The sequence below is a fragment of the Berghia stephanieae genome, chromosome 1, assembly GCF_034508935.2.
Source record: "Berghia stephanieae isolate SIO BIC M18660-M18661 chromosome 1, UCSD_Bste_1.3, whole genome shotgun sequence".
NCBI classification, from domain to species: domain Eukaryota; kingdom Metazoa; phylum Mollusca; class Gastropoda; order Nudibranchia; family Aeolidiidae; genus Berghia; species Berghia stephanieae.
In genome coordinates, this window is record NC_088360.1 from 137,185,527 (window position 1) to 137,198,685 (window position 13,159).

The window sequence follows — 13,159 nt, forward strand, 5'->3', positions numbered from 1 at the left end:
AAAATTAAAACGAAAAAAAATTTATGGAATTGCATACCAGGGGCTGGGATATCAAAGTCTTGAGTTTGATTGACATTGGTACGGCCTGGTCTGGGGTCAAAGGCAGGGATGAGGGCAGAGAACTGTCTCTTGAGAACAAATTCATCATCCCAGGCACGACGATCTCTGTTAGGGTCCATCTCTTCGTCATCCTAATCAACAACAATTCAATTACCATTAATTGTAATCCAATAAATCTTTATTTCACAATCAGAGCTGCCACAAACAACGTATAAAAAGTCTGGAAGGGGAGGGGGGGAATCCAATTTCAAGGGAAAAAATCTAACTCACACAAAATACAAGAATCATATTTCTATAAATTTTCATTTTAAATCCTTTCAAATTGATATAATACCTTTCATCTTAGTCACACCCACTTCTAGCAAAAATGATATTATAAGCATCTCTTCACCCCCCCCCCCCTCTTTGAATTTGATGGAAAAGATCCAAATTAACCAAAGATCATTTTAAAACATTGAAGAAAAACTACGTCTGTTAAAGTAACTTGTCATAAAATTATAAATGAACCTTTTAAATAAGTCCATTTTAAGCTAGATTAAAATTTCTAAATTATTTACCTATCTAGAGATAAGCCTCTTTATATGAAGAATTAGAAACAAAAGCAATGCTTTCAAAAATAAACTTTATTCATTAAGTAAAAGTTAAGTATAATGAAAATACATTTTCCAAAATGAATTATTTTTGCAGAGAGAAAAAATCAATAATCTTTTCATACCATAACATCATCATAATCCTCATCATCTTCATTTTCGTCCTCATTTTCATCATCGTCGTCATCAGGCTCGGGAAGCTCTTCATCATCCTCCAACTCTGCCAACAAAGTGTGTGCTCTGTAAGTGTCCAGGAACTCATTGTCACTCTCACTGGATGTGGACGTCACACTGCGAGTCAGAGCCTGCAAAGGGAGAATAACCATTTTTAGAATCAAACCCATTTGAAAATCACAAATTACACAGAGAAAACAATGTCAAAGACTAAGGGTTTTTTCATCTATAGGGTCTAGTGGTATGACACACACTTTCAAATCGGAAGGTCCTAGATTCAGGCCTCGCTCATTGCATTGTTGAGTCCTTGGAAAAAACTCTATACTCACATTCTCTCACTGTACTCAGGTGTAAAATGAGTACCTGGTCGTTAACAGCGTTGTCTCTGTTCGAAAAAAAATGTAATATCGCCTAACAGGCATCATGTCCTGTCCTAAATGTTAAATGTTGCTGTTGGCCAGGGACCCCTTGTAAAGCGCTTTGAGCATGTTTAGTGGATATTGCACTTAATAAAAGCTCAATTTGTATAAAATAATTTGTATAACATACTGAATTCTGTAAATATATGGAAAATTGGCAACCTGTAAACAGTCAATAATGAGAAATATACTGACCTGACTGAGTGACATGACATTGGCCATTGTCTGTGTTGTAGTCAGGGTGCTGGATGTTCTAACATTGGAAGCTGTCAGGTTGGGATAGCTCTGAGCAGTGCTCAAAAGATTATCTGTCAATCAGAAAAATATTTGTTTTGAAAAGACTGATGACAATCCTTCAAGATGAGATGAGAGGAGCAAGCTAACTTTGGTTGTATGGATAATGACCAGTAAATATGAATTGTATTAACAAAATATAAAATTATATATATATATATATATATATATATATATATATATATATATATATATATATATATATATATATATATATATATATATATATATATGATTAAAGCAGGTTTATTGGGTTATCAACACATATGAATTAAAAATGAGTGTTTATACCTCGATAAATGTGATTCAATCGTAAAATTATACATCATCCAAAAACATTCATAAAACAAGGAATGCATTACAACTGAAACGATTTGAAAATAAGAACTATTTTTGTAACTAGCCTGCCCCCCCCCCCCCTCTCTCTCTCTCTCCCTCTTTCTATCTCTTTCTAGTTGTGTAACTACATCACTTTTCATGAAGATCATTGAGCATAATTAATGACTCTTTCCAGCATTTATGGATTTTTAATTAATTATTAATTAACCTGTAAATAAGCTCCATAAAATTGACTGAAACTCTTCGTAATTTGTCGTAGTGGAAATACCCAAAGAATCGAAATGAATAGTAAACAGCAAGCTCGCTTGAGTAAAACAATGGCAGAAAACTAATCTGTGTGGGAATTAATTAGGCTACTTACCATTGTTCCTTATAATTAGGTACCCAATCAGTGAAGAAACTAGAAACGGTCAACCAGTTTGTTTACAATGTGAGGCAATCAAGATGTACTGTAGCAATCCCTTACTTTCGATTTGAAGGTGTCTACATAACGCACTTCCGGTTTTCGCATTTTACTTTTTTCATACTTTTACTTCCCTACAGGTAAATGTGGTCAATTTTGGCTTAGACAAAACAGTGAAATTTATCGCTCAGCGGCTCAGTTAAAATTGGCTACCATTGGGATCACGACAGGTTTGGAAAGTGAAAAAATAATTTCACTAAGGTGGTGTGTTCAGATACGGCAATTCTAAAAAGTGTCGCTTAGCCTTAGCAATATATCGATCGTTAATATAAACGGCCCATGAGCTATGTGTAACACTGTGGAACATTCCTAATTACTTTATGGTCATTCGAATACGATTCATGAATTCTTTCTTTCTTCATTTCGTTCTTTCCTTTTTAAAAATATTTGAATTTGACTGATTTCAGTTAATTGACTGAAAATTTACAGGTCTAAGGTATAATACTTATGCCACAAAGAAAATGAAAGAAAATAAAATATAGGGATGTAAGAATACACAAACACTTACTGGGAGAATTGGCCAAGGCCAAACGGACTAGACTGCTGGCATGCTGCGTGTTGCGGACAATATTGCTGCCGTGAGGTACGTTCATGTTACGACGTGCCACAGCAGCAAACGTATCCAGAAGACTGGTGGGAAGATTGGGCTCACTTGCACTCATGGAGTTGGTGGGAGATCCGTCGGAGCCGCCGCTACTTCCACCTGTAGCTCCTGCCCCTCCTGCTCCTCCAGCCTTGCGGGCCTCACTCTTGGCTGCTTTGTTACGAGAATCTCGAGTGTTGTGCAGATTTTGAACACGTTCCTGAAGATTTTTAAAGCGTGAAAAAATTGTAAACAACCATGTCAACGACACAACTTCATATTTACTGTATGAATTACATTAAGCTAAAAATAAAATTATATAAAAATGATTTTTAAGGCCTAAAAATAAATGGCAACAGATTCCTAGATTAAGGAGGAAAAAGAACTTGTTTTTTCACTTTATCCTATCTAAATAACTTTGCAGTGTATTTTGTTGCAATTGATGCATGGTAATCTGGTCATTATTCAAAATGAATCCTAAAGGGATTCAATATAGGAATTTTCAACTTGTTAAAAATGGAATATGACCTGAATGTAGAGAGGGACAGCAAAGAAATGGAACAGATATGCAAAATACTTTCATGAAAGCAAAGGGAAAAAGGAAGAGGAAGAATAATAATAAGAGGATGAACAAGAGGAGGAGGAGGAGAAGAAGAAGAAAAAAGAAGAAAGAGAAGAAGAAGAAGAAGAAGAAGAAGAAGAAGAAGAAGAAGAAGAAGAAGAAGAAGAAGAAGAAGAAGAAGAAGAAGAAGAAGAAGAAGAAGAAGAAGAAGAAGAAGAAGGAAATATAAGACACACACCTTGACACCACCAGTAGCTCCTCTCAACGTTTCAGTGAGAGATCCTACATCCAATCCTAGAGCAAGGTCAGAGGCAAGATCCAGCACATCGTAATCTCCCAATCCTGCATCTTCGTTGTTACCACGATGTACCACAACCAAAGGGTCTGGGAATACGTTACTAGGATTCTGGTTATTGCTGGAGGATCCCACATTAAATGTACTGACACCCCTGCTGCTGCTTCCAGCGGGGAAAAAGGTCATGGTGCCGGTGTAGTTAGTTCCACTGTTGGGTTTTGGGGTCTGGCCTGTGGACGATGTGGTCAGGCCACTGGGACCTGCAGACACGGAAGAGGCTGCCGGATTGTTATTACAAACAACAAGTGGTGGAGCTGCCTCTGGGAATGTAGGGCTGCTACCGCCGGTCGGGGTAGAAGCATCAGCAGGATTTCTATTGGATCCACCTTCCTCATCGGCACTGTCAACTGTGACTGTGACGATTGCATCAGAACTGGCCTGGGTCACCATTGATTCAGCAAAATTTTCCGCTGCCTGGAAAGTCAAAATGAAAGACAAAAATTTTTGTAATTCAAATTCTTACCCAATCATCAATTATTATTTTAATGACCTCCCCTTACAACAGCAGACATTTCTTCAGCCTTCAATGTCGATCAAAGGACACATTAGTTATATTGTTGATATACATCTCATGCAATGTGCAAAAGTTAACAGTTAGCTTTTTCTTCTTAATGTTTAAGATCAACATTATATACTTACAGCTTTCATACTTGAGGTGAGATTCTCAGCAGACGAAGCTTGCTCAGTACTCGCCACTGACGTCTTGGAATCTCCCATGGCTTCACTCAAACTGGGTGTTGAACTACTTTTGCAACTTGTTAACTGAAAAAAAAAGTCAAAGAGCTTAACATTTTTATTTCTAAATAGTGAAAATATCAGCATGATGTTGGTAGGGTGAACAATATATGAGTCTGTGTCAAAAGGTCATTTTCATATGATTTGCCATTAAAAAAAATACCCTAATACTTAGTTATCTGGAAAAACAAAGGAAGATATTCGTTTTCAGCAGATTCTCTGGCTTAAATAATGAAAAATAAACAACTTTTTAACTCACTCAATCCTATAGATTTTTGCTACTTTTCAAAAGTGGAAAAAATGTATTGAAAATGAGCATGTACATAGATAGTTTTATTCAACTATCATTAACATGCAAAAAGTATAAAACATTAGCTTTGACACTAAGCCTATAATTTGTCTCATAAAAATGTAATAAATAGGCATGGGGTAAAAGTAACCCGGGTAATCTACAGATATAGTCGGTGTTGGGGTTGAGTGGGTTAAAAATCATTGAGAAACTATTTCCGCTATTCCATTGATGCTAGATTTTTTGTTATATTTTTCCTTATTTAACCCATTGAAATTGATGAAAACAAAATATCTTCTTTAGTTTTTCCAAGGAACTTAATATTAGGGTATTTTTGGGGCAAATCTGCAAACGACCTTTTGGCACAGCGTCATATATTTATACCATGGGATCGTTGATACGACACATTTTAAATTACCATGACTTTTGGCACAGCGTCATATATCTGTACAATGGGATTGTTGATACGACACATTTTAAATTACCATGACTTTTGGCACAGCGTCATATATCTGTACCATGGGATTGTTGATACGACACATTTTAAATTATCATGACTTTTGGCACAGCGTCATATATCTGTACCATGGGATTGTTGATACGACACATTTTAAATTACCATGACTTTTGGCACAGCGTCATACATCCGTACCATGGGATCGTTGATAGGACATTTTTAAAATTACCACAATGAAAATGAAGATTTTAGTTGGGTTTTTTTTAAAGCATTTATATAGGGAAATATCCACTAAACTCATTCAAAGAGCTTTACAAAGGGTCCCTAGTCAAAGCAACAATATGTAAGATGAGACATGACACCCGAAAGGTGTTATTACAATTTTTTTCAACTGACGCAACATTGTTAATGGCCAGGTACTCATTTTAGACCTAAGTTGAGTGAGAGAATGTAAGTAAATTCACATCGATTCATAGTCGTTTGAATCTTCAGCAATGTGCTAAACATTCTCCCACAGCAGAAATCTTCATGTTACCTTTGTCTTGTCAGAGGAAACACCAGTCATGGCAGAGGACGGTGAACTGATCTTGTTTCTACCACCAGAGATGGACAAAGCAGGGGCAATGTCCAACTTGCTTGGCCTCAACTTGTCTGGGTCGTGAGATGGGCCCAGAGCCAGATCAAATTTGCCTTCTGCTCCCATACGATAGGAATTAGAACCTCCAGAGTCCCACATCACATCCACCCAGCCTGACAAAGGTAAAAAATGGGGGGGGGAGGGGGGGGGGGGGAAATATTTTTTAAAATTTATATGTTAAAATCAAATTGAAGTAAATAATGAAGATCTATCATGTGCAAAAAACTATTTGTTTTCTGTTTAGCAAAAAAAAAAAAAAAGAAGGAAACTTGGAAAATATGCCAAAGTGTGCCAGATTTGCTGTTTAAAAAAACATATATATATATATATATATATATATATATATATATATATATATATAGCGTATTCCAATTATCTCATAGATCCTACTGGTAATGAAAACATCGATAATTAATGATATTAATAATTAATAATTTTTTTCCATCTAAAATTCTTGCTTAAAAAAGAATTCTGTGGATATCAAATTTATTTTTTTTTGTTTGTTGCTTTAGGTCTCTTCCAACACAATTGAGGTTATATGAGAGACCGCTGAAACAAAAAAACAAGCAATCTAACAAAAATAGTACAAATGTAAATCAAAATCATAACCTAAAGATATCATAAGCTAAATTACAAATTTATCTGGATAAGTGGAAAATGTGATTAACAAGAGCCTGTTGACTACCAATGATTGATCAATGTTTTCAAACATGCTTTCCTTTTTTTTCCCCATTCAATAAAAAGGAAAACTTTGTTGCAGATCACATAAAGGATTCTGAAGCATTTCTTCATCTTAAATGTTAATTGGATAGGGTAAAGGATGATATGAAAGAACTGGGCCTGGAGGAAGATGATGCTGTGAAGCGAGATGCATGGAGAAGTGGTATTCATTATAGCAACCCTGCAAAATGTGGGATAAGCTGAAAGAAGAACAAAAAGAAAGAAGAAGTAAATGTCAATCTATAAAGTAATAATTTAAGGCCAAATATTTTTCCCCCATAGAACGACAAATATCTGACAGATCTGTTCCGGAAAACAATTTAAAAAATAAAGTTACCATTATGCAAGTCACCAGTAACATTTCCTTCCCCTGGTGGGTTGCCATCTTGGTCCCTCCACTTCCAGTCCATACCACGAATCACCCTGGCACCAGGCATCATTTGTTTCAATACGTGAGTTCGTAAGACGCGACGCTGTCTCCTCATGTTGGCCTCTGCCTCCCTGGCTGCCTTACCCACGTCATCACACACCCCTGTCACAGTGCCGTAAATCTCAAACCCGGACAAGGACACGTAGTGCGTCTGCCCACTGGCATTCTTCCCCATCTGTTGAATCCTGACGTGTCTCCAGCCTTGTTTGTCGTCTTGCGGAGGGTCCAAGGGCCACGAGGCTGTTGATCTGTCCGAAGATAAATATAAAAAGCTTTAAAAGTTGTAGTGATATGTGCGGGATCTAAAACACTTGCCTATCTCTTGTGGCAATCCATCACTTCTTAAGGGGGCTCGCGTATCACAATCAATTTCTATGTGAATACAACTATGAAAGATCCTGTAGTCTTTATAAAAAAGCTCTTTGGTTCAAAATCTTTATTGCATTTGGAATAAATATACTTGATTGAATCCTAATCCTCAGCCATCCTTATCTTCTTCCATTAACAATTTCATTTTAGTGCCCTAATAACATAATGCTGGACAACAAATCAGTGTACAAGTCTGAGCTATACTACACATGCAATGAAAACAAGTTTAAAACTGCCTTACCCTGGCTCATTCAAGGAAGTGTCCGCTTCATGGGAGTAAAACGTTTGCCATGTAACTCCATCCTTTGACATCTGGAAATGCCAGTTACGGAGAGCTGACCTAAGAATGAAAATATATAAATGAATGAAATAAGTATATTTCCAAATGTAAATGAATGAAATAAGGATATTTCCAATTTCTTCAAAATAAATTCCCTTTGAAATGTGACTAACCCAGTTGCTATCGAAGGTATTTATTTTCATAATAGTCACCTGAAATACAACAAACCAAACACTGAGAAGACATATAAAATAGGAACGGAGTTTTAATCTTTTTAGCGTCGATCATGATCAACCCTTCCGATATTAATAAATAAATACTCTCTCTCTCTTTTTCTCTCTCTCTCTCTCTCTCTCTCTCTCTCTCTCTCTCTCTCTCTCTCTCTCTCTCTCTCTCTCTCTCTCTCTATCTCTCTCTCTCTCTCTTTTTTTTTTTTTCCCTTCCTCCCTCCCTCTCCCTCTCTTTCTATCCCATGCACATACAAATACATACAAACTTTCAATCTCCCTCCTTCTCTCTTTTTTTTTTTACACTTTAAACTTTCCCTCTCCCTCCTTCTCTCTCTTTTTTTTTCCTTTTAATGATTATGAAATAGTACATTATCGAAAACAAGATTATTCTCCATTTTTATGTTCTAAGCTAATTGTAATGTAAAGTGCCAGAGAAATTATTTGACCATAAAGGAAAACAACATGAACATTAGCCATGGACCATACAAACAAACATGAACACTTACTTTCCATAGCCTCTTGCATGTCTCAGCGTGTAACAAGATGGAACAAGCCACACACCAAGGTCAATGGCAAACCAGGCTTTTCTGTTAAAATAAAATTAAAATGAAATAAACACAGCCGTTAAAATAGGGCCCAAACTTTCAGTTTAGTTACTTCTTCCCTCACTGGCTACCGTCAAGTAATGTAAACAATCCACCATCAACCAGTGATAACAGCTGTCAAGATGGCGTGCATTGGCAATAAATTATGTTTGCAGGTAAATCTCATCGCTTTGAATTTCTCTCAGGCAGAGAGTAGTAGATATTTCATCAAAATACTCAATTTTCTCAGCCTATTGTGGACGCAGCATCTTTTTCATAATTTTCAAACATATATGGATATAAAGACCAGCTTTTCCTCTACAAGACGCAATTATTTTTGTTTACATCATTAAATGATAAGTTTGTGTTTTGCTCTTTTGAATAATCAGAGTTTTTTATGAAATAAATATTAAAATTATAAGTTCAAGAAATATTTAAGAATTCAAAATATCAAACCAACACTTTTTACCCTTAAGGGTGAGGTATCAGAGAAAAGTAGATAAAATTATCTTTCATTTGATATATACTTTATTATGTAGATTCAGGGATTTAAGAATAGAGAGTGTGGAAAGGAATCTTAATACTTATTTTTGTTACCAACAAAGAGGAGAATATTTCATGATATTTTAGAAACCCAATAATAAAACTAGATAGTGATGATAAGAGACATTTATTTAATTTGATTTCATTGAATTTAAGCAGAAATTTTAGATATTTCTTAAATTTACTTATTTAAGTTCTGTTCAGGTCATGGAGAGACACACTGAAGACGGTCATCACACCAGTACTAATGAAATATGTCGAATTTGTTGTGAAAGAGTACAGAGCCGTGCTGAGAGGATTAAAAGACTCTAGACGTTATCAACAATTGTCTATAAATATAAATGAGAAATTCTGACATATTTAAATATTTCAATTTGCGAGAAATGTATCCCACTGGTACATAATTTAAAGAAATGCGATGCAGGTATTGATACCTTTGGTTCAATGAGAAAACTCTGAACAAGAAACAATACTTAATGAGGTGAATATGATCCTCATCTTTCGCCAGTGATGTGCTATATGCAATCTATATGGCACACAAATTAAAAGAGGTGCAAGTCAAGTACATACAAAAAATAATGGGCATGGATATCTCAAAAATAAGGTTATGAAAATTATAAGAACTTTTTAAGATTTTCTTAGTGGTTTTGATTGTCTTGAAATGAGTGTCCTTATAGGGTATAACAATTTTTAATGGAATTCTTATAATTCGTTGATTCTGGGATAAATATAAATGAATCACATTTGACTATGTTGCTGGTTTATTTAAAAATGTCTATTAAGACAATGCTGTGATTGGATTTCAGTTTTACCGTACTCAAAATCCTTACTTTTACGTACAGGTGAACTGATATCTCAAAAACGCATCAATCTACTGGTATAAAATGTATATGTCTACATTCTACAGATATTCAACATCATTTCCATTACTTTTGTTTAAAAATCTTAAGTGTTGAACATGTTAAGATATTCTCTTTAAAATTTTAATTCACTTAAATTTATGTATCAATTTCATGGGTTATCCCTCTTGCTTTTTAACAACATCATAATAATGATTGAATAATCAATGAAAACTCTGTTAATAAACTCTTTGGTAGTATAAAAATATTTTTGCTACACTTAATAACGGTAATACTACATTAGTTTGAAATTCAGAAAAAAATCGATCAAACGGCGAAAAAATTGTCTCCCTCTCTGTGTAAAGCTATGACTCATCATCACTAGACTGGCTAGATTTACCTGGCGAACTAAACTGAAAGCAATAAACGCCTGTGTAAAATATAATCCCTTTATCATTCCCACAGGGGAAATTTGTCTCTAGGGTCTATTCCAAGGGAAGACTGGAATAACCCAGGTGTAAGCCGCAGTGCAGCACCTCAAATTGAGCTAGGGCGAGGTGACTTGCTCAAGGCCACACAACGCAGCGGCGGGTGATCAAACTCCGTACCGTTCAAGTACGAAGCAAAGACTGTACCGCTGAGCCACGCTGTCCCTGAAAAACATAATGCAGAAAACATTTTCTATGATTATATAAAATCTAATGGAATTAATACTATAAACCTGGTTGCGTCAAACATAAATATATAATAATATCGTATAGGTACACCGTAAAGTACTCTTTTAAGAATTGAGTGCAATATGGCTTTATAATTGTAGAAAGGGATTTTTTTTTGCTTTTACAGGATGAGTTAGTAAATATTCATTATCAAACTTTGTGTAATTTGTCACATTGGCGACTAATATCACAATAAGAACTAAATATTGCAATCTAATTTAATCCTTTACAGTCAAGATTTTCCTCTGAACAGGTGTTATACACTTTACCATTTCAACAACTATACTATAAGCAAATAGCGCAGATAAAGCACTAATCAGATGAATAATAATAATAATAATAATATAATAATAATAATAATAATAAAATAAAATAATAATAATAATAATAATAATAATAATAATAAAATTAATAATAATAATAATAATAATAATAATAATAATAATAATAATAATAACAATAATAATAATAATAATAATAATAATAATAATAATAATAATAATAATAATAATAATAATAATAATAATAATAATAATAATAATAAATTTTCTTTCATATTATATCAAATATGAAAATGATATGGATTAAAGATTTAAACCAATGTAAAAATGTTTGGAAATGTTGGACAACCAAACCGAGATTTTAATGGTTAAGTAGGTATAGCTGGTGTGTATTTTAATGGTTAAGTAGGTATAGCTGGTGTGTATTTTAATGGTTAAGTAGGTATAGCTGGTGTGTATTTTAATGGCTAAGTAGGTATAGCTGGTGTGTATTTTAATGGTTAAGTAGGTATAGCTGGTGTGTATTTTAATGGTTAAGTAGGTATAGCTGGTGTGTATTTTAATGGTTAAGTAGGTATAGCTGGTGTGTATTTTAATGGTTAAGTAGGTATAGCTGGTGTGTATTTTAATGGTTAAGTAGGTATAGCTGGTGTGTATTTTAATGGTTAAGTAGGTATAGCTGGTGTGTATTTTAATGGTTAAGTAGGTATAGCTGGTGTGTATTTTAATGGTTAAGTAGGTATAGCTGGTGTGTATTTTAATGGTTAAGTAGGTATAGCTGGTGTGTATTTTAATGGTTAAGTAGGTATAGCTGGTGTGTATTTTAATGGTTAAGTAGGTATAGCTGGTGTGTATTTTAATGGTTAAGTAGGTATAGCTGGTGTGTATTTTAATGGTTAAGTAGGTATAGCTGGTGTGTATTTTAATGGTTAAGTAGGTATAGCTGGTGTGTATTTTAATGGTTAAGTAGGTATAGCTGGTGTGTATTTTAATGGTTAAGTAGGTATAGCTGGTGTGTATTTTAATGGTTAAGTAGGTATAGCTGGTGTGTATTTTAATGGTTAAGTAGGTATAGCTGGTGTGTATTTTAATGGTTAAGTAGGTATAGCTGGTGTGTATTTTAATGGTTAAGTAGGTATAGCTGGTGTGTATTTTAATGGTTAAGTAGGTATAGCTGGTGTGTATTTTAATGGTTAAGTAGGTATAGCTGGTGTGTATTTTAATGGTTAAGTAGGTATAGCTGGTGTGTATTTTAATGGTTAAGTAGGTATAGCTGGTGTGTATTTTAATGGTTAAGTAGGTATAGCTGGTGTGTATTTTAATGGTTAAGTAGGTATAGCTGGTGTGTATTTTAATGGTTAAGTAGGTATAGCTGGTGTGTATTTTAATGGTTAAGTAGGTATAGCTGGTGTGTATATAGTAAGCCTTACTTGTCATCGTTAGTGTGACAGTTGAGGGCAGCACTGTCTCTACTGAGGACATCCTCCAGTTTTCCATAGGGCAAGCTTCGCCCTTCTGATGAGGTGACCACCATTAGACCATACTGACCTGGGTTCACCCATTCAGTTACAGTCCTAAAACATGAAATATATATAAAAAGATATTTTAAAAATAAAATCAATTATTTTTTCTCACCTCGTTTTTTTTACATATTCTCTTACAACACTGTTCCGTCGTATGTAAAAAAAACGAGGTGAGAAATAATAATTAATAATTCACTCCAAGAATTTGTCGAGCACTCCGTGGTTCCAGCTAACTCCCCTCAATCATAAAAAAAAATATATAAATATATATATTAAGTCACTACTCAGTTTCAAACTTTAATATCAATAAACTGAAAGTTGAAGGGAAACAGAAAAAGTGTTTCAGAATTTGAGAAGTTAATTCACACACGAATACTGGAATATTTTACTGGTAAAGGAAAGCCATACTGACAGAATCAGTGACAGACAAAGATCTGTGAAGAGATATAACTATAACTCATGAAGCCTCCAAAGCCTAGGATTGGCATTGAACTTAAAAAAGAAGAAGATTATCATACAGAAACCTAACTCAAAGTAGAAAAAAAAGTACATGCAAATGGATTCAAGACAATCTACTTATGCAGAATTAAATTGTGTTTAAAAACAACAATTTTAGCGACCTCATACTGTCTAGGGGTTTAGGTTTTTCCTCTTGCCAGGAATATCTCTGGTATAATCTGAATAAAT

The 13,159-nt window shown here is 34.4% G+C and overlaps 1 protein-coding gene across 3 annotated transcripts in view; it reads right to left on the reverse strand.

Annotated features, from left to right (window-relative positions):
* The window catches only part of LOC144963315 (E3 ubiquitin-protein ligase HECTD1-like), a 56,128-nt gene that overhangs the window by 18,610 nt on the left and 24,359 nt on the right, over positions 1-13,159 (reverse strand). For all 3 annotated transcript variants that reach the window (XR_013643611.1, XR_013643610.1, XM_078897240.1), the window contains 11 exons: positions 12,380-12,523; positions 8,493-8,573; positions 7,718-7,816; positions 7,015-7,355; positions 5,856-6,070; positions 4,479-4,601; positions 3,723-4,253; positions 2,848-3,142; positions 1,439-1,551; positions 776-955; positions 38-191 (listed from right to left, as the gene is read on the reverse strand). Coding sequence is in view for 1 of the 3 variants with exons in the window: in XM_078897240.1 (XP_078753366.1) it covers positions 38-191; positions 776-955; positions 1,439-1,551; positions 2,848-3,142; positions 3,723-4,253; positions 4,479-4,601; positions 5,856-6,070; positions 7,015-7,355; positions 7,718-7,816; positions 8,493-8,573; positions 12,380-12,523 (2,276 nt within the window). In the remaining 2 variants the exon portion in view is untranslated. The remainder of the gene's footprint in view (positions 1-37; positions 192-775; positions 956-1,438; positions 1,552-2,847; positions 3,143-3,722; positions 4,254-4,478; positions 4,602-5,855; positions 6,071-7,014; positions 7,356-7,717; positions 7,817-8,492; positions 8,574-12,379; positions 12,524-13,159) is intronic.